The 18,994-nt window shown below is 37.3% G+C and overlaps 1 protein-coding gene across 1 annotated transcript in view; it reads right to left on the reverse strand.

Moving 5' to 3' along the window:
• LOC126248856 (ATP-dependent DNA helicase Q5-like) overlaps positions 1 to 18,994 on the reverse strand; it is a 253,160-nt gene that overhangs the window by 6,271 nt on the left and 227,895 nt on the right. Inside the window, exons 10-11 of the mRNA XM_049950287.1 lie at positions 18,669 to 18,824; positions 2,805 to 2,922 (exon numbers count right to left, since the gene is read on the reverse strand). Coding sequence (XP_049806244.1) covers positions 2,805 to 2,922; positions 18,669 to 18,824 — 274 coding nt within the window. The remainder of the gene's footprint in view (positions 1 to 2,804; positions 2,923 to 18,668; positions 18,825 to 18,994) is intronic.

The raw sequence follows: 18,994 nt of genomic DNA on the forward strand, positions 1-18,994 counted from the left end.
CCAACTGGGAACTAATTACATGTGGCATCCCACAAGGTTCCATTTTAGGGCCCTTACTTTTCTTGTGTATACCAATAACCTTTCATCAGTAACATTACCAGATGCCATTACACACACACACACACAAATCAGTTGGTTCTACTGAGAAATTCATCAATGGAGTAGAAGGAGTTGGTCACCAATAAACCCTTTCGGCTTCTCTTAAACTGAATTTCATTGGTTGTTAAGCTTTTTATTGCTGCTGGCAAGTTATTGAAAATGTGTGTTCCTGAATAATGCACACATTTTTGTACAAGACTAAGTGACTTTAAATCCTTCTGAAGATTATTTTTATTTCTAATATTGATTCCATGAATTGAGCTGTTGGTTTGAAAAAGTGATATATTTATAATGACAAATTTCATTAAGGAATAAATATATTGGGAAGCAGTAGTTAGTATCCCTAGTTCCCTAAACAGGCTTCTGCAGGATGTTCTTGAGTTCACACCACATATAACTCTTACTGCACATTTTTTTGCCCGGAAAATGTTAGCTTGGTTTGATGAATTACCCCAAGAAATAATCCCATATGACATTATGGAATGAAAGTAAGCATAGTATGCCAGCTTTTTCATTTTTATATCCCCTGTGTCTGACAATTCGCATTGCAAATAGAGATTTGTTAAGATGCTTCAGCAGTTCTGTGGTGTGCTCCTCCCAGTTGAATTTATTATCAAGCTGTAATTCCAAGAATTCAACACTGTCCACTTCTTCTTTCTGCTTGTCATCATGTGTTAGGCATATGTTCGTGGGACAACCCTTACAAGTTCTGAACTGCATGTAGTGTGTTTTTTTCAAAGTTTAGTGTCAAGGAATTGGCTAGGAACCAGTGATTAATGTCCAAAAATATTTTATTAGCTGATCTTTCTAAGACTACACCTGATTTGCTATTTATTGCAATGTTTGTATCATTGGCAAACAAAACGAACCGGGCATCTGGTAATGTTACTGATGAAAGGTTATTGGTATACACAAGAAAAGTAAGGGCCCTAAAATGGAACCTTGTGGGACGCCACATGTAATTAGTTCCCAGTTGGATGATGCCTGATAGCTTGATACATGTCTCTTTCCTAATAACACTCTTTGTTTCCTGCCAGAGATATAAGATTTGAACCATTCTGCAGCATTTCCTGTTACACTATAATATTCTAATTTACTTAAAAGGCTATTGTGATTTACACAGTCAAATGCCTTTGACAGATTACAAAATATACCAGTTGCCTGTAATTTTTTATCTAATGAATGAAGCACATTTTCACTGTAAAGTGATTAGATTAGATTCACTTTCATTCCAATTGATCCGTAGTGAGGTGGTCCTCCAGGATGTGGAACATGTCAGAAAAACAACAATACATGACATATTTACAACTCAAACAAATAAGCTAATGTACCATTCCACAGGTCCCAAGTGGAATGATCATCATTTTTTACTGAACACTATAAGAAAGAATCATTTTACAAATACTAATGCACTGAATTTAAAATAAAAGAAGTTTTTTATTTATTTATAAGGTAATAAATGTGTAATACAACTACTATAATACTTATTTACAATGAACACGTTACTGCACTGAAATGGTGCAGATGTTATATTGTACTAATATATATATATATATATATATATATATATATATATATATATATATATATATATATATATATATATATATATGTGTGTGTGACTTACCAAACGAAAGCGCTGGCACGTCGATAGACACACAAACAAAATCAAACACACACACAAAATTCAAGCTTTCGCAACAAACTATTGCCTCATCAGGAAAGAGGGAAGGAGAGGGAAAGACGAAAGGATGTGGGTTTTAAGGGAGAGGGTAAGGAGTCATTCCAATCCCGGGAGCGGAAAGACTTACCTTAAGGGGAAAAAAGGACAGGTATACACTCGCGCACACACACATATCCATCCACACATTACAGACACAAGCAGACATTTCAGTGCAGTAACGTGTTCATTGTAAATAAGTATTATAGTAGTTGTATTACACATTTATTACCTTATAAATAAATAAAAAACTTCTTTTATTTTAAATTCAGTGCATTAGTATTTGTAAAATGATTCTTTCTTATAGTGTTCAGTAAAAAATGATGATCATTCCACTTGGGACCTGTGGAATGGTACATTAGCTTATTTGTTTGAGTTGTAAATATGTCATGTATTGTTGTTTTTCTGACATGTTCCACATCCTGGAGGACCACCTCACTACGGATCAATTGGAATGAAAGTGAATCTAATCTAATCACTTTTACTGTTCAAAAAGTCTTCGCCTTATCAAAACTAAAAGAAGAGCTTTGACAAAGAAAATATTTGGACAACAATGAGGCTGGATATTGAAAGGTAACAATAGTCAGCACTCAATTTTAATAGCACTGGGAACTGTTGGAACTCCCCTTAACAGTGGAAACTTTTAGAACTACCCTCATATGTTCAAAATCATGGATGGACCCAAAATACTGTGACATGATTAACCTCTATGGTGAGAATGCAAACCATGAATTTCTGTTAAGTTAAAAGGTAATAATACTAAATTATCTGAGAATTAGTTACATCACAATATTGACATTTTAATTGTATCACCAGAAATCTTGTGTATAATTGTATACTCACCTACAAATGATTTTTCTAACTTAACAGATGTTGTAATTGGAGTATGGTCGTATTTTCACAGCTTCTATTGTTGCAAGATACAAAATCTTTCGCGAATACACCACTAACCATCAAATAATATTTTGTGTTATAGTATAAATACCTTATCTTCAGTATGGATTCTTTTCATTTCAGTTTTTCTGTGGAAGGATGATGAACAGCTTTCATCGATTTTTTTTGTATCTCTCTTTATGGCAAGTTCAGACTTACAGTGTGTTGAACTGTAAAGACAAAAACATATAATTACAAGAAAAATTATGTTTAATGCATATGTCAACTTTTTCAGTTTTAGCAACAAATTCAGTAGCTTATTATGGAATTAGATTAGGAAATGAGACACCTTAAGTAGTAAAGGAGTTTTGCTATTTGGGGAGCAAAATAACTGATGATGGTCGAAGTAGAGAGGATATAAAATGTAGACTGGCAATGGCAAGGAAAGCGTTTCTGAAGAAGAGACATTTGTTAACATCGAGTATTGATTTAAGTGTCAGGAAGTCGTTTCTGAAAGTATTTGTATGGAGTGTAGCCATGTATGGAAGTGAAACATGGACGATAAATAGTTTAGACAAGAAGAGAATAGAAGCTTTCAAAATGTGGTGCTACAGAGGAATGCTGAAGATTAGATGGGTAGATCACATAACTAATGAGGAGGTATTGAATAGAATTGGGGAGAAGAGAAATTTGTGGCACAACTTAACTAGAAGAAGGGATCAGTTGGTAGAACATGTTCTGAGGTATCAAGGGATCACAAATTTAGCATTGGAGGGCAGCGTGGAGGGTAAAAATCGTAGAGGCGGGACAAAGATGAATACACTAAGCAGATTCAGAAGGATGTAGGCTGCAGTAGGTACTGGGAGATGAAGAAGCTTGCACAGGATAGAGTAGCATGGAGAGCTGCATCAAACCAGTCTCAGGACTGAAGACCACAACAACAGCAACAACATTATGGAATACACCTGCTAAATATAAGCAGGCCCTAAACAGAACTATGTAAGTTATCTGTAAAAACTTCACCAATATTTGATATCTTAGCAGCAATATTCAGACAAATTTGCTCAAACAGTCAAGAAAAATGTTCTAGCTATTTGGTACAAATGCCACAGTCTCACATGTATCTCTGCTCTCCATACCTCATAGGACACAGAGATTAACACAAGAAAATTGCTATTGGACACTTGAAGTATGGAAAAAGTCACCTGTTTTGTAGCTATGTAGGACATGTCTGAAGCAACCCAAATATGAAACTTCCTACCAGATTAAAACTGTACCGAGGCTCAAACTCAGGACCTTTGCCTTTCGCGGGCAAGTGCTCTTCCAACTGAGCTACCCAAGCAAGACTCGTGCCCCGTCCCCACAGCTTTACTTCTTCCAGTACCTCGTCTCCTACCTTCCAAACTTTACAGAAGCTCTCCTGCTAGTTCTGCAAGGTTCGCAGAAGAGCTTCTGTAAAGTTTGGAAGGTAGGAGACGAGGTACTGGCAGAAGTAAAGCTGTGGGGATGGGGCATGAGTCGTGCTTTGGTAGCTCATTTGGTAGAGTACTTGCCCGCGAAAGGCAAAGGTCCCGAGTTCAAGTCTCGGTCCGGCACGCAGTTTTAATCTGCCAGGAAGTTTCAATCAGCGCACACGACGCTGCAGAGTGAAAATCTCATTCTGAACCCAAATATGGCTTTATTCATGAAGCACTCAATTACAATGGAAAACAGACTCCCATGAATCCCACATACCAAGATACAGTATACTGATGTGAAAGGCTCACTGTAAAGACACAAGAAGAGCCAATTAACACTGCTCTGTGCATATACAGGGTGGTCCATTGATAGTGACTGGGCCTAATATCTCACAAAATTAGCATCAAATGAAAAAATAAGAACAAAAAATCACGTCCGAGCTTGATGGGGCAAAAACGGATGGCGCTATCGATGGCCCACTAGATGGCACTGCTATAGGTCAAATTGATATAAACTGTATTTTTTTAAAAATAGGTACACCATTATTTTATTATGTATTCATATTGTAAGTAAATAAATAGAAATTTTTTATTTGGAACATTGGTTCCGCTTTGTGATGGATGGCACTGTAATATTCTCACAAACATAGCAATGCACCTGATAGCACTATGTGAAATTCATTACTTAAATTGGGTATGATAATAGTCTTGTCCAGTCATAATAATTATGTGGAAGACATAATCTTGTTAAAATGGAACATTTTACAGTAACAGTATGGGTATTATGATCTAAATGCCCAACAAGCTTGTGCTATGTATGTTGATCGTTATCCTGACAAACAGCATCCATGTGTCTGGACCTTTCATAGGATAGTTAATGTATTTAAAGAAACCAGAAGTGTTCAGCCAAAGAGGAAGGTGCAACCAAGAACTGCAACACATGAAGATGCCCTAATAAGTGTTTCAGCTGCAGTTGAGGCTAATCCACACAGCAGTAGCAGACAAACTGAGTAGCAATCATGAATTTCACAAACATCAGTTTTGACAATTCAACATCATCATATATTTCACCCTCACCATATATCTATGCACCAGGAATTGCATGGCGATTATTTTGAATGTTGTGTAAATTTTTGCCACTGAGCACAAAATAAAATATAAGACGATAACAGATTTTTTTCAAGAGTTCTGTTTAGTAATGAAGTGTTTTTCACAAATGGAGGTAACGTAAACTGGCATAATATGCACTACTGGGCAATGGAAAATATACGATGGCTGCGACAAGTGGAACATCGGTGACCCTGGTGGGTTAATATAATGTATGGAATGATGGAAGGACGTCTAAGTGGCCCTTATTTTATCGATGGCAATCAAAATGGTGCAATGTGTGCTGATTTCATAATTGTTTTATCGATTATACTAAAAGATGTTTCACTTCATGACTGAACAGCAATGCACTTTCAACATGATGGATGTCCGGCACATAGCACATGTGCAGTTGAAGCAGTATTAAATAGAATATTTAACAACAGGTGGATTGGTTGTAGAAGCACCATACCACGGCCTGCACATTCACCGGACCTTACATCTCCGGACTTCTTTCTTTGGGGAAAGTTGAAATATATTTATTATAGTGCTCCATCAACAATGCCTGAAAACATGCATCAGCCCATTGTCAATGCATGTGTGACAGTTACTGAAGGCAAACTATTTGCTGTTGAGAGGAATTTTGTTACGTGTATTGTCACATGCATTGAAGTTGAAGGACATCATTTTGAACATTTATTACATTAATGAGGTTATTACAGCTGCTCATACAGTAACAGCATGTGTTCCCATAATTTATGATAAGATCACAAAAGTAAATGTATCACATTGGAACAACAGAAATAAAGTCCAAACGTAACTACTTTCTGTGTTTTTATTTAAAAAACCAAATTGTTACCAACTGTTCATCTAAATGGGTGAGTATATTATAAGCATTGGAATATTGCAGCACCATCCATCACAAAGCAAAACAAATGTTCCAATTTATTTACTTACTATATGAAATGCAGTTTCTATCAATTTGACCTAAGGCAGCACCATCTAGTGGGTCATACATAGCGCCATCTGTTTCCCCTGTCATACTCGAACAAATTTGTTGTTCTTATTTTTTCATTTGATGCTAATTTTGAGAGATATTCGCCCTAGTCACTATCAATGGACCACCCCATATATATACATGAGTTTCCAGTAGATGGAGCAGTGGACACCTTGCCATGCGCACATCTCCCACAGGTGGCCTCAAGCAGCCAGCACATTTGGTGGCCGATTTAAAAATGCATGTTCTGCAACACCAAATTCAGCACACACACTTCAGTCACAGGATATAACACACCTCCTCCTCGTGAGAAGTGGACACACAGGCAATGGAGGAGGCACTGGTGGACTGGCGAGAGACACAACAATTGCATCTGGAATGGCAGCAGCCAGTGCCTACAGAGGGGGTGGGACGATGTGCTGGGCAGGCACTGGACCATAGAGCCAGAAGGCACAGGAATGAGGGCTTGCCCATGGCCACTGGTCCCACGCAGCACCCAAAAACAGCACTGGAGAGGAGGATGCAATTTCCATCTCGAAGTCATCATCAGGAGGCACATCCCAGTGTGGGGTGGCAGGGCTGGACCCACCAGAGACAATGGCTGATGTGATGACGGAGGGGGGGACCAGTGGAGGTGGTCCGACCAGTTCAGCAGGCTGCAGCAACAAACGCGAGATCAGAGACTGACTGGCAAATGGCTCCAGGAAGCTGGAACCCCAGGGAGCAACACATGGAGAAGGCAGCCATTGGGACAGAGGCACTTCCACAGCAGACAAGGACAGGCTTGAGGAGGAGGGCAGTGGGGCAGGCTGTAATGGTGAGGTGGACACACCTGCAAACTGGTAGTGTCTGGCAGCAACGGGACCGCTACTGATCAAGGTGGTGCGCCACCAGCCTATCAGCCACACAGACAGAGTACCTGATGGTGGACAACAGTAGCCAGTATCCACTTGGGCCAGCGACCAAGCCCTCATGCCCCTACCAGCACCGTACCAGCAATACCCATGTGAATTACCCAGACTAACATGGCTGAGGCAGGTGCAGTGCAGGTCGTATAAGGTGGAAGGGTGTGCACAGCTGATGGCTGAGAAGCAACTCAGCCAGGCCCTGGTCCCCATAGACGTGAAGCAATAGGTGCTCAGAAAATGGAGAAGGGTGTCATCCAGCAAAGAATCCACAACAAACTTTTTCATCTGAGACTTGAACATACACACTGCTCATCATTTGATTGAGGGTGGTATGGCAGAGCCATAACATGGTGAATGCTGTGATAATAACAAAACAATTGAAAGGTGTGAGAAATGAACTGGGGACTGTTATCAGAAACTAAGGTACAAGGCAAGCTCTAAATAGAAAAAAAACGTAAAATCATATGAATTAAGACTTCAGCTGATGTCTTTGCATGCAGAAAAATGTAAGGAAACTGGGAAAATGCGTCCACAACCAAGAACCAATAGTAATTCAAGAAGAGACCCACAAAGTCTGCACGAATGCTATCCCACGGCTGGTGTGGAGTGGCCTGTGGGACAGACACTCTGGGAGCTGCTTGTTGTTGGTCACAACGTTTGTAAGCCGTGATTACTGTTTAGTGTGCTAAACTCCCCAATGGTCCTGGTGGAGAAGGCGTAGAACCTCGCGCTGGAATGTGGCAGGAATGAAACCCTGCGAGAGTGGTCTTCTGTGGATAACAGCAAAACACTGTCAGAACCAGCGAAGTGATACCACAAGAAAACAATATTTGCATAGGGGGCCTGAAGCCCAACCTGGCAGTTTCTGTGGCTAGCAATGTTGAACAAACTGAACCACGTGGTGGAGAACCAGCCAGCAGCAGCAGCAGTTGCTGTGCACAAGCTCATAATTGGGACACCCCCGGCCGCGGCCTGCATTTTAGTATCAAGATGGAAGCTGAGCAATTCTTCAAACCCAAAGTCGTTGTCAGGACCCGCAGGAAGACAGGTCATGGTGTCCGCATTAGTATTTTTGAGATCTCATAATTTCATTAATACCATTTTAGATTTCATAATTGCAGTGAGACAAGAAGAGTGCCCAACACTGTAGGCAATGTGCTGCCTCCTAAGACAAGGGGGTGTGAGGAAACTGAGGGTTTATGGTCAGTAATGAGATGAAATTTTGAGCCATACAAAAAAAAGTGAGATTTTTTGAGAGCATAGATGACGGCAAAAGCCAGTTTTTCCACCTCAGAGTAACACTGTTTGGCCAGGGATTTAGAGGTGAAAGCAATGGGTTGTTCAGAGCCACTGGCATACCAGTGTGTGAGGACTGCACTAAGGCCATAATGTGAGGCATCAGCCCCCATAAATAATTTTGAAACTTTTTCAAAGCCCATATGATAACTAGAGCTTTTTCTGAAATGGTGTAATCTCTTTTGTACTTTGTCATGGTTCAACTAGTGAAAGCTGTTGTTCTACGTTTTGGTTCTACTGTGTCTATGTTCTCTTCGAAAATTTCCATGCCAATTCCATATGCACTGCTATCAGTACTCGTATGAAAAGGTTCACTCAAAACAGGGTGATGCAAAATATTGTTCTTTATTAATTCATTCTTCAAATTTTCGAAATCTTGTTGGCATTCCTTTGTCCAAGCAACCCATTTAAATGACTATTAAATACTTGCCCCTTCACAAATTTGTGGTAAAACCCGCAGAGACTGAGATATACTTTTAATTGCTTTCAGTCCTTAGGCGGTGGGCATTTTTCGATGGCATTAACTATTATTAAGAAAATAGTTCAAATGGCTCTGAGCACTATGGGACTTAACTGCTGAGGTCATCAGTCCCCTAGAACTCAGAACTACTTAAACCTAACCAACCTAAGGACATCACACACATCCATGCCCAAGGCAGGATTCGAACCTGCGACCGTAGCAGTCACACGGTTCCAGACTTTAGCGCCTAGAACCGCTCGGCCACCCCGGCTGGCAACTATTATTAAGACTAAAAGGCATAACTTTACATTGGTAACATTTTCCCACAAATACTTTCAAGACTCTTTATGAAATGGGATTTGCCAATACCCTGTCATAACACCCAAGCTAGTCCAATATCTCACATTGTGGAATTTTTGCAACAGATTGTCCAAATTTTCTGGATGATCTACATCTCCTTTGACAATCTTGTTTAGTGTTCATGCCTTGATTACTACTTGCATGTCTCCATCTTTTTTATTTACAATAATGAGAGGGCTATTATACTCACTAATGCTCCTTTCGATAACTCCCCAATCAATCATTTTGTCGATTTCTGCCTGAATGGCTTCTCTCTTATCTAGAGGTACTGGATAAGGTCTCGCAAAAAATGGTTCATGTTCTATTGCTTTAATACAGCATTCAAAATTCTTTAGTATTCCCGATTTATCTGAAAACACTTCCTGATTATCAGTCAGAATGTTAAACAGATCGGCTTTCTGTTGCAACATAAGTTCTTGTATATCTTTAATAATTCCTTTAAGAGTTTCTACTTTTGGGTCATCAATCATTACGTTCTTTAGATGGTATATTTCATATAAATTGGACAAACAATCATTTACAGTCCAATTCTAATATCAATGAATCAACTTTGGTGTCCTATAAAATTTCGTTTTCCTCAAATCTAACTTCCAAAGTACAATATTCACACCATTTACTTACATCATAACTAATCCAGGTTTACTGGAAATGTGTTCAAAAACAGATTGTGAAATAGCAGTGATTTGGGAACCAGTTTCTAAAGTACTTGCAATTTAATACTGTAAATTTTGACTGGTATGATAGTTTGTCTGACCATTCTATTTTCTGATTTTTCCTGTTACTCCCATAACAAATCTTGTTCAGCCATCAGATCGCTCCAAGACATGTTGTTTACTGGCAAATCACATATGTCTGGGGGCTTCTTCAGTTTTCTGATTTCTACTTCTTTCATGACTCTAATCATATCTTGCCCCCATATCGTGTCATCTGGTGGCTCTTTCTTTTTCAGTTCAGTATTTACTGCCAGGTTTTATTTGGAAAAGACTTCATTTTGATTTTCAGATACATTTTCCATTATACTTTGTTCCCTTTCCTCTATTTCTACATTTTCTTCGTCTGAACTATCACTAATTACTTCTTCACTGTCTGATTCTATCCTGAATGCTACTCTTGGACAACGAGTCAGCTCTTCTTTTGACCTTTCGTAAGTTTTCTTATTTTCAAAATTTTGATTCTTTCCTAAAATTTCTATTTCATTTTCAGTCACAATCATTTCTTCAATATCACTTTTGATGATCTCATCTTTAACTTCATATTTAGTATAATCGTCTCGGATTTCAGTTGTTTGCATATAATCCTCTGAACCTATATTCTCATGACAATCAACAGCATCTAATTGTACAAGTTCTTCATCATTCAGGATCACTTCATCCACACTATCGAGGATTTCATCCTCCTCCAGATTCCTATTTATGCAGACCATTTTTCTGTTTTTAGCACCAATTTCTTTAACATCAGCAGCTCGCATACTTTGTGCAACACCTTCCTCTCTCTTACCAACCACCTCCTCTGAAATCGCTGCTCACGAACCTCACGCAGCGCTAACTACTTTCACCTCTTTTCCATTTTCAGATAATGCCCTCTTTTCAACGTTTCCCCCTCTTATTAATTCTCTGCATGTATAACCCTTTTCAAAGTTTTCCCACTCATAGTGCTTCAAACTGTGAAATAAACTTCACGCCATTCTGTGACCCCTGAAGACTCCTTTTTGCACAAATTCTGTCTTTTTGCTTTTATTTAATAACGTGTCTGATTCCTTTTTCATTTCAGTGATATCCCCCACCGAAACATGTCCACTGCATTCCCTTGCAACATCATCTCTTCCTACTGCCACTACTGCAGCCGAACAATGGACAGCTGATCACTCCGCCAAGTTCAATGCATGCTGTGGCTTAGTTCACACACTATTGCCTGCAGCACAGTCTCTCGTACAAGACTCATTCATGTCCGCACCTGTTGTTCTGCATGCAACACCTTGTGATGTCCCTCTGCCGTTTGCTTGTGTCTTAAATTCACTTTGATTTAGCCGATATGGTTTCTTTAGTTTAGGCCAGTAATATTTGTCCACACAAATCTGGCCCGCAAAAGACACAGGCCTTAATTTTCCACGTCATTTCAGTATTGATAGTTTTGCGGTGCAAATCCTCCACCGGGAAATGACATGTTACTGCAACCTATGCCTTTACATCTTTGCATTATATTTATGTAGTAACGTTCATTGTCATTTAGTTCACTATTCTCATGACTATCCCTACTCCGTTGTTATTATTTTGATGATAACCACGATTCCCTCTCCAGTGGTCCTCATCTCTGACTCTTTCCAAAAATGACGAGAAGCTTTTGTGGTTACTTCCCACATAACGTTTTGAATCCTCCGGGAGCTTTCTCCATGGTTGCCACACTATTCTGGATTCCGTTCATCTATTTCTCTACTGTGTCAGTTTTCGATACCACATTTCACAAAACTCTGTATTTCAGTTTCTGCCTCTGTTGTCGTATAACCTAGCCATAATAAAGTCCCGCCATAGTCAGTCCTGTTTCTGCTCCGACCAGTATTTCTCTATAAATTTCTGTTTAAATACGCCAAATGACATTTGTGCTATATCCAAATTTAGGTCCCATCTTTTTGCATCACCAGCTAAGGTGCTAATAACCACATTGATCTTTTCCTGGTCCAGTACGTAATCAGGCAAACTCCTTTCACAGTTTTTAAAAAATCTAATGGGTGCCATCCATTATGCTGTTTTGCTGGATCAAATCATTCTTCGCCCTCCAACAATTTGCTACAAATTATTCTGTCAGTGACATAATTTGGTTTTTCTCATTTTCTGTTCAAGGTCGCTCACTTTACCTTGAATTTGGGAAGTGTTCTGTTCACACTTCTTTTTGCATGTTGCCACTTGTTCACTCAGTTCCTTTTCAGAATCATTTACCATTTGTCTCAATTGAGAAATTTCAGTTTTACATGTGTTTACTAAGTCAGTTTTGAGGCCGAAAACTTTATCAACTTTTGTTAAAACCGAAGGTTCTTCAGCATCTTGAATTTTCATTATTTTGGTATAGAATCTATTGTTGATGTCATTCATCTGCCCCTGCATAGTGGTGACAGCTTTTAATTTGTTATCAGAGTGTCTTATTAAGTTGTCATTACTCACAAATGCTGCCTTGGCAATTACTTTTGATATATCCTCTTGTAATTCTTAACATATTCTATGACTGTGGATCTGTAGACGTCTTCAATTTTGAATTTAGTCTCTCTTGAGTTCCACAAGAAGTTTTGATGCAAACTGTTATCCAAGAACTTGGCTTTGTATTGTGATGTGATGTGATTCTTGACAGCTTCTTTGGAAAGCACATTTCAAAATATCCCATGAAAATTGAAGAAAAAGTATTATATGCATCATTTGTATTTCTTAGGGACAGCACTACTGCCCAGGACTCACTAGTTAGGATATTTGTAAATTTTACACAGTTTTCAGTGGAAAATTTTCTTTTATACATGAAGTACACTTCTCTCTCTTGAAGTGACACTGAAGGAATTTTGAGGGCAGGAGCATTATGGTCTGATAATCCCAAATCTGTAATTGTTACTTCTACTTCTGTGGATTGTACATTTGAAAATATATTACCTATAAGACTGTTTGTATTATATATTATTCTTGTGGGTTTGTGTGTGTATGGAAACAGATTGAAACTACATAATAGATTCAGGAATTCATTTTTTAGCCTACTATCATTCATAAGATTTATGTTGAAATCCCCACAGACAACTACAGTGGCTCTTTCAGTAAAAAGAATGTTAAGCAGTGTTTATAATTTATTAATGAACATGTCTGTGTCACCAGTAAGTGGTCTCTATATTGCTATTACTATGACTTTTCCCTGTATTTCATACAACTGTATAGCTGCTACTTCAAAATGATTTTCCACACTCAATAACTCAGCTTCACACTTTCTTTTGTATCTGATACTTGATTTAGTAAAGATACATAGACCTCCATTTTTGGCATTTTTTTCTACAATACTGACTTTCCAACTTATATGGATTTATATTAATGATACTTAATTAAAAAGTTCTGCACTAATGCTCCATGATGCACATGCAGTCAATGTTTGCACCATTCATTGCTACCTCAAGATCTAGTGATTTATTTCTAAGGCACTGAATATTTAGACTTAAAATCTGCAGGTGACTAAGGTGAGAACTGGTTACAGTTTTATTTACATTTTGTGCTGGCATATTCATTCCCGTGTCCTGGTGAGATACCAAAACTTCCTTGAGAAGAACATGTTTCCTGCACCTCTCGGGACGTACCTGTACATTGGGCTGTGGTGAATTGCTTGTTGCTGCAATTGGTGCTGCTGCTAATGTACTTAATACTGCCATTTCAGTTGTTGTTGTTGATGGTGATGCTGTTTCTGACCTTTCAAATGTTGGTCCGGCACTGCTTCTGTGGTTTCTTGTGAATGTGGAGTCTTCTTGTTTTTCTTGTTTTTGTCTAAGATAATATTTGAATGATGATGAACTGTAGGTCTCTTGTCATTGAAATTGCTGTCCAATGTTCTTTCTGTTAACACTTCATCTTTTTTTACATGCTTTGGTGGTGCTGATGATGGTTATAATGCTTTTACCTTTTTTTTAAAGTGTTTCTTTTATGGGGTCTGGCAATGGCAATGCAATTACCATTTTAGTTTTGAATTTATTTTGGTTGTTTTTTTTATTGCTTATATCAACACATTTCATGTTTTTAAAATGTCTGCAGATTTTTGCATACTGACTGTTGGCACTTTTTATTTCCGTATTAACACATGACCATCTTACAAGATCATAGCGATGCGGAATATTGACTATTACTACGTTTGTGTGAGTGAGGTTTCTCAGACACTGTTTAAGATCTTGCATTGCACTCACAGTTTCATTTTTGTAGACATCACTTGCACCTCCCAGAAGTACAACAAACTCTTTATCGTTCAGATTTTTTACCTCTGCAGATGCAGTCATTTTTTTTAATTTTGCCAAGTGGGGCTCCCAGTTTCACTATACCACATGAATATGTTTTAGTTGTTTCTCTTAGCTTACTCACAAGTCCTCAACCATAGCTGTCTGAAAGCACAAACATAAATGACTTTCACACCTCAGATGGAGCAGCAACAGATGACACTAATGTGATAATAGGTGCACCAAAGCAAATGCTGCAGACAACTACTGATCAAGTAATAAAGAATGTCCACACTTGGTTCAGTGCAAACCAGTTGACATTAAATGCAAATAAAACAAATTATATGCAGTTTGGGAAAATATGTCAAAATGTAAATCTTGATCTGCTGTTGGGTGACAAGACCATAGACAGAGTGGCATCAACAAAATTGCTGGGGATTTGTGTAGATGAAAATCTTAATTTTAATGATCATGTAATGAAGCTTGTGCAGAAACTTAACTCAGCTTGTTTTGCTCTTGGGATTATTGCAAATGTTTGTACTATAGAGGATGACAGGATGGCATATTTTGGCTATTTTCAGTCTCTTGCAACATACGGAATAATATTTTGGAGTTCCACCACTTGCCATCTAAAACAAATTTTTCTGTTACAGAAGAGGGCTACCCAAATAATAACACACAGTCATCCACAGACACAATGCAAACCCTTATTCAACAAGCTTAAAGTTCTAACAATACAAATGTGTTTTATACGTTAGGTTCCACCTTGCAGATTTTCAGACAAATGCCGACTTGCATAATTACAATACTTGAAATAGCACTGCACTCCACACTCAGCAAACAAAAATAACACACACAAAGGCATGTGAGCCATACGGGTACAAAACTCTACAACATACTGCCAGCCAACATCAGAAAGATAGAAGATGAAAACAGATTTAAAGTAGAATTTAAAGAATTTCTACTTCAACAACGTTTTTAATCAGTAAATGTCTATTTGGGCCAATAAATAATTCTGATAATTCTTATATTTAGGCGAAACTGAAACCTCTGTCTTTCATCCCCTAAAGTTTCTGTTAATTTTTTAAATCTGATGGACAGCTGTTGAGTGTTGTAAAATCTTTCCTGAATTATTATAGTGAATATAAGGGCTTCCTGTTTAGGGAAGACAAAAGTAAAGCCTTAGGCCAAACAGACTACGCAGTTACAATGCTGTTAGTATACAGGTATAAAACGTTGTATTACTGTGTCTTGTATGACCAAGTATTATACTTTGTACATTTTTTATACAATTTTGTATGTATTATTCTTTGCACTACTTAATGTAAAATTTTGTATGTTTCTTTTGCACAGGTTGTTTCCCATAAATTTACATGTACTTTCGAACAACATCCATATAATATTTATTGTCTGTGGATGGATAAAATAAAAAATATCTATTTAAGTTTTTAAGTCCTTGATTGCATTACTCGCAACACTTACTTTTGAATCTACTTTTTCAATTTGTTTACTGATTTTAACACCTTGTGTTTTAATTTGATGACCTTGTGCTGTAATTTGTGCAGACAACATCCTTAACAAATCGTTCATGCTCAGTGGTTTTTTGCTATCTTGTTCTAAGGTGTCCTCATACTCAGATTCTACTTCTCGTGTTTCACTCGGTTCACTTTCAACTTTCAATGAATTGAACATATCCATCGATTCATCAACATAACCACTGTCTCCATTCATGTCATCTTTCCTACCTTGTTTTATTTGCGATGAGCTCATCACATGAATTTGAACAATGACGTGTGTATGATACTCAACGTAAGCCTGCTGCCATCCCATGGTGTCATATGTGCCCTCGTCTAGTCAACTACTGCCACCTTGTACACTAGATACTGTTTTGTCTCACTCATTCTGACCTACTGTTGCCTTTGTATCCATTTTAATTTTATTGACACTTTATATTTTATCTTTTAAAGATCTTTAAAGTTTTCTATCAATTATTTTGCGTGATCTATTGCAAGTTCGCACTGCTGGATATTCAATACTCGTCTTACAATTGTTTTATGCCCAATATTTACAATATGAACTGTATTTTAGTGAGTAAAACTGATGAATGTCCTGTCAAGTAGTGCCACGTATAACACTAATTTGCACATATGATGCACATGCATGCCGTGAAACAAGTTAATGTTACCCTCAGAGAGAATTTCGAGTTTTGACCATGTGTGTATCTAATGGACAAAAGTATCGGACAATAATTTTGAATATGGTGAAATTAACAGAAAAACTAAATGGACTTTAACCTTGGAAGTTAATGAAACTGGTAAAAATCATATGTGAATGGAAAAAATGAACAGTCACCAGCCCAATTAGGCACATTAATTTGGAAATATATGTTTAAGAAAATTGAACATTGGTTATTAAAGTTACTTTCATTGATATTCCCCTTTTGATAGTGCACAGGATACAAACTGACACAGGAGACACCGAGCTATGATCGGCAGCAGTTATCAATAATGCACACACCAGCAATTATGGAAAGCAAATTTGCACCAAGCCTATACTAATTACAACTACACTCAAGATCATTACTTAAACCAATACTGAAATATTACTGCATGAAGTGCAGAGCTAAATTTGGACATAAGGGGCTTCTATCTTAACTGACATGTAAAAAACACAAATAAAGGTAAATAATATCATAAATACACTGTTTATAGCCCTCTACATATATCAGTTTTCCTTAGCAGCAGTAATAGTCCAATTATCTTTCTAATATGTGGGGGATATGATGGGGACCCATAAACTAGTATAGTGTCACTAATCAAGCTTTATGCTTATCTCAGTAGAAAAGACTAATTCAAACAAAGCTAATCCTTCACTTCAAAGGAGTAGTTCATAATTCACTTTTCAAGACAAAAAAAATTCAACACTGAGCTTAATTAACTTCAAAAAAGGAACTATTCATGATAAAAATCAAAACACCACTATTTCCAAAATTAGCTTAACTTATCTGTCTTTTTACTACCTGTGAAGCAGGTATTTTAGACAATAACATGTACACAATCCAGCACAGTATTCTGCAAAACTCTACTTTGCAATAAACTAAGCCAAATCCTATCTAACTTCCCTTTTGTGGTGTTAACTTTAACTTTCGCTACTCCTTTTACATTTGACAAAAAAAAAAAAAAAAAAAAAAAAAAAAAAAAAAAAAAAAAAAAAAAAACACCACTCTGAAACACCTGAATACAACAGTATACTCAGTTTTAGTAGCACTTAGAAGAGGACCCTGCATAGGTCCATGATCAGGATAGAAGATATGGTTCTGAACACAGATTTATAGCATTTGGATTATTATTAAAACCACACACACAAATTAACTGGTCCATGCCCTTACACGTAGCTGGATGTGTGAAGTTAGTAAAGCAGTGGCGAAGTTTTGGTGGCAAGTGACAGGGCAGCTAACTGTACTCCATGATGTTCGAATGCTCTATAAAATGTCTTCTTGGCATTGGATTCTCAACATATTAGAGCCATTCTTTTTTTGCTGAGAATACCAAATAATAGCCAGATCCACATCTGAGGCAAAAATCCTTTGCAAACCAGCTCCCAATTGCCTCTCTTGGCACCATCGAAATGTACTGTGTTATCACTAGCCACATACTGTGTACCGTTCACCCCAAGGGGCTGCCCAGTTTGACCACCAAAACCACCTTTTACATTGCTCCATGCCACTTCTGTTGTGGAGGGACTTCTCTACATCTTTTACATATTACAAATAAAAGTGTCCTGGCATGAACCAGCTTTCAATAACCATTGTCTTTTTTATAAACATAGACATATTATCAAAATTGATTATTTTAAAAATCATTTTGCTTTTTTCATATATACATTACAAAACTCAATTTCCTGTCACAAGTCAATGGCTTTAACTAACAAAGAATACACACTCCATAATTGCAGATATATTAATAATTACATAATACAGATAATTACATAATATAAACCAACTTCTAATCAATAGAAGTGTTTCAGTGGGTTCTAATCTGTAGTATGATGTCAGTCACATCTCAATACTCACAATACTGCAAGTCTAAAATGAAGTGTTATTGAAAATTTAAATTAGACATTTACACCCCCATTCATAGCACATATGAAGTATCATGAAATTTGGCAAAACAATTATACAAAGTAATTTAATTGCAAGTTTTTGTCAGAAATTACAAAAATATTTGAAACCTGCTTTGAGGATCAACTGGTAACACCTCCAAAACTCTATTCCATTTGAATCCATATAATTAAGAATATAAACTACTGAAATATCTTTAAATTACAGGAGATTGTCTTCAAATCTTAAACTGTCACAAAATAATACTTTTCATACAAATACATTTTTTTTTTTAAATCTTAATGACAACAGATATGCTTTACAGGATAAAACTATCTTTATAAAGAGAGGCCATGTCAAAATACAAGTAATACCTTCCATCATTGTTTAGGGTGACCTCTGCATTGTTGTGAATTATCGTGCTGCTCTTTTCTGCAACTTTTTTGTTTTCATTTTCTGAATTATCATGTAATGTGGTCCATTCTGCCAGTGAATCATCAAACCGATCTGAGCAGATGGTACTCAGTGACCTATAATAATGAATAAAAAAGCCATTATAACCTGTAAAGGCACTTTGATCTTAGATTCCTATATGAGTCAGAGCAAGACTTGCGCATTTCAGCTTAAAAACAAACATGCTATTGTAAGTTGTTACCCCAAGTGTCTTGGCATCACACTTCACTGCACTCTATTTTATTAA

This window comes from Schistocerca nitens, chromosome 3 (genome assembly GCF_023898315.1).
Source record: "Schistocerca nitens isolate TAMUIC-IGC-003100 chromosome 3, iqSchNite1.1, whole genome shotgun sequence".
In the NCBI taxonomy this organism is placed as follows: domain Eukaryota; kingdom Metazoa; phylum Arthropoda; class Insecta; order Orthoptera; family Acrididae; genus Schistocerca; species Schistocerca nitens.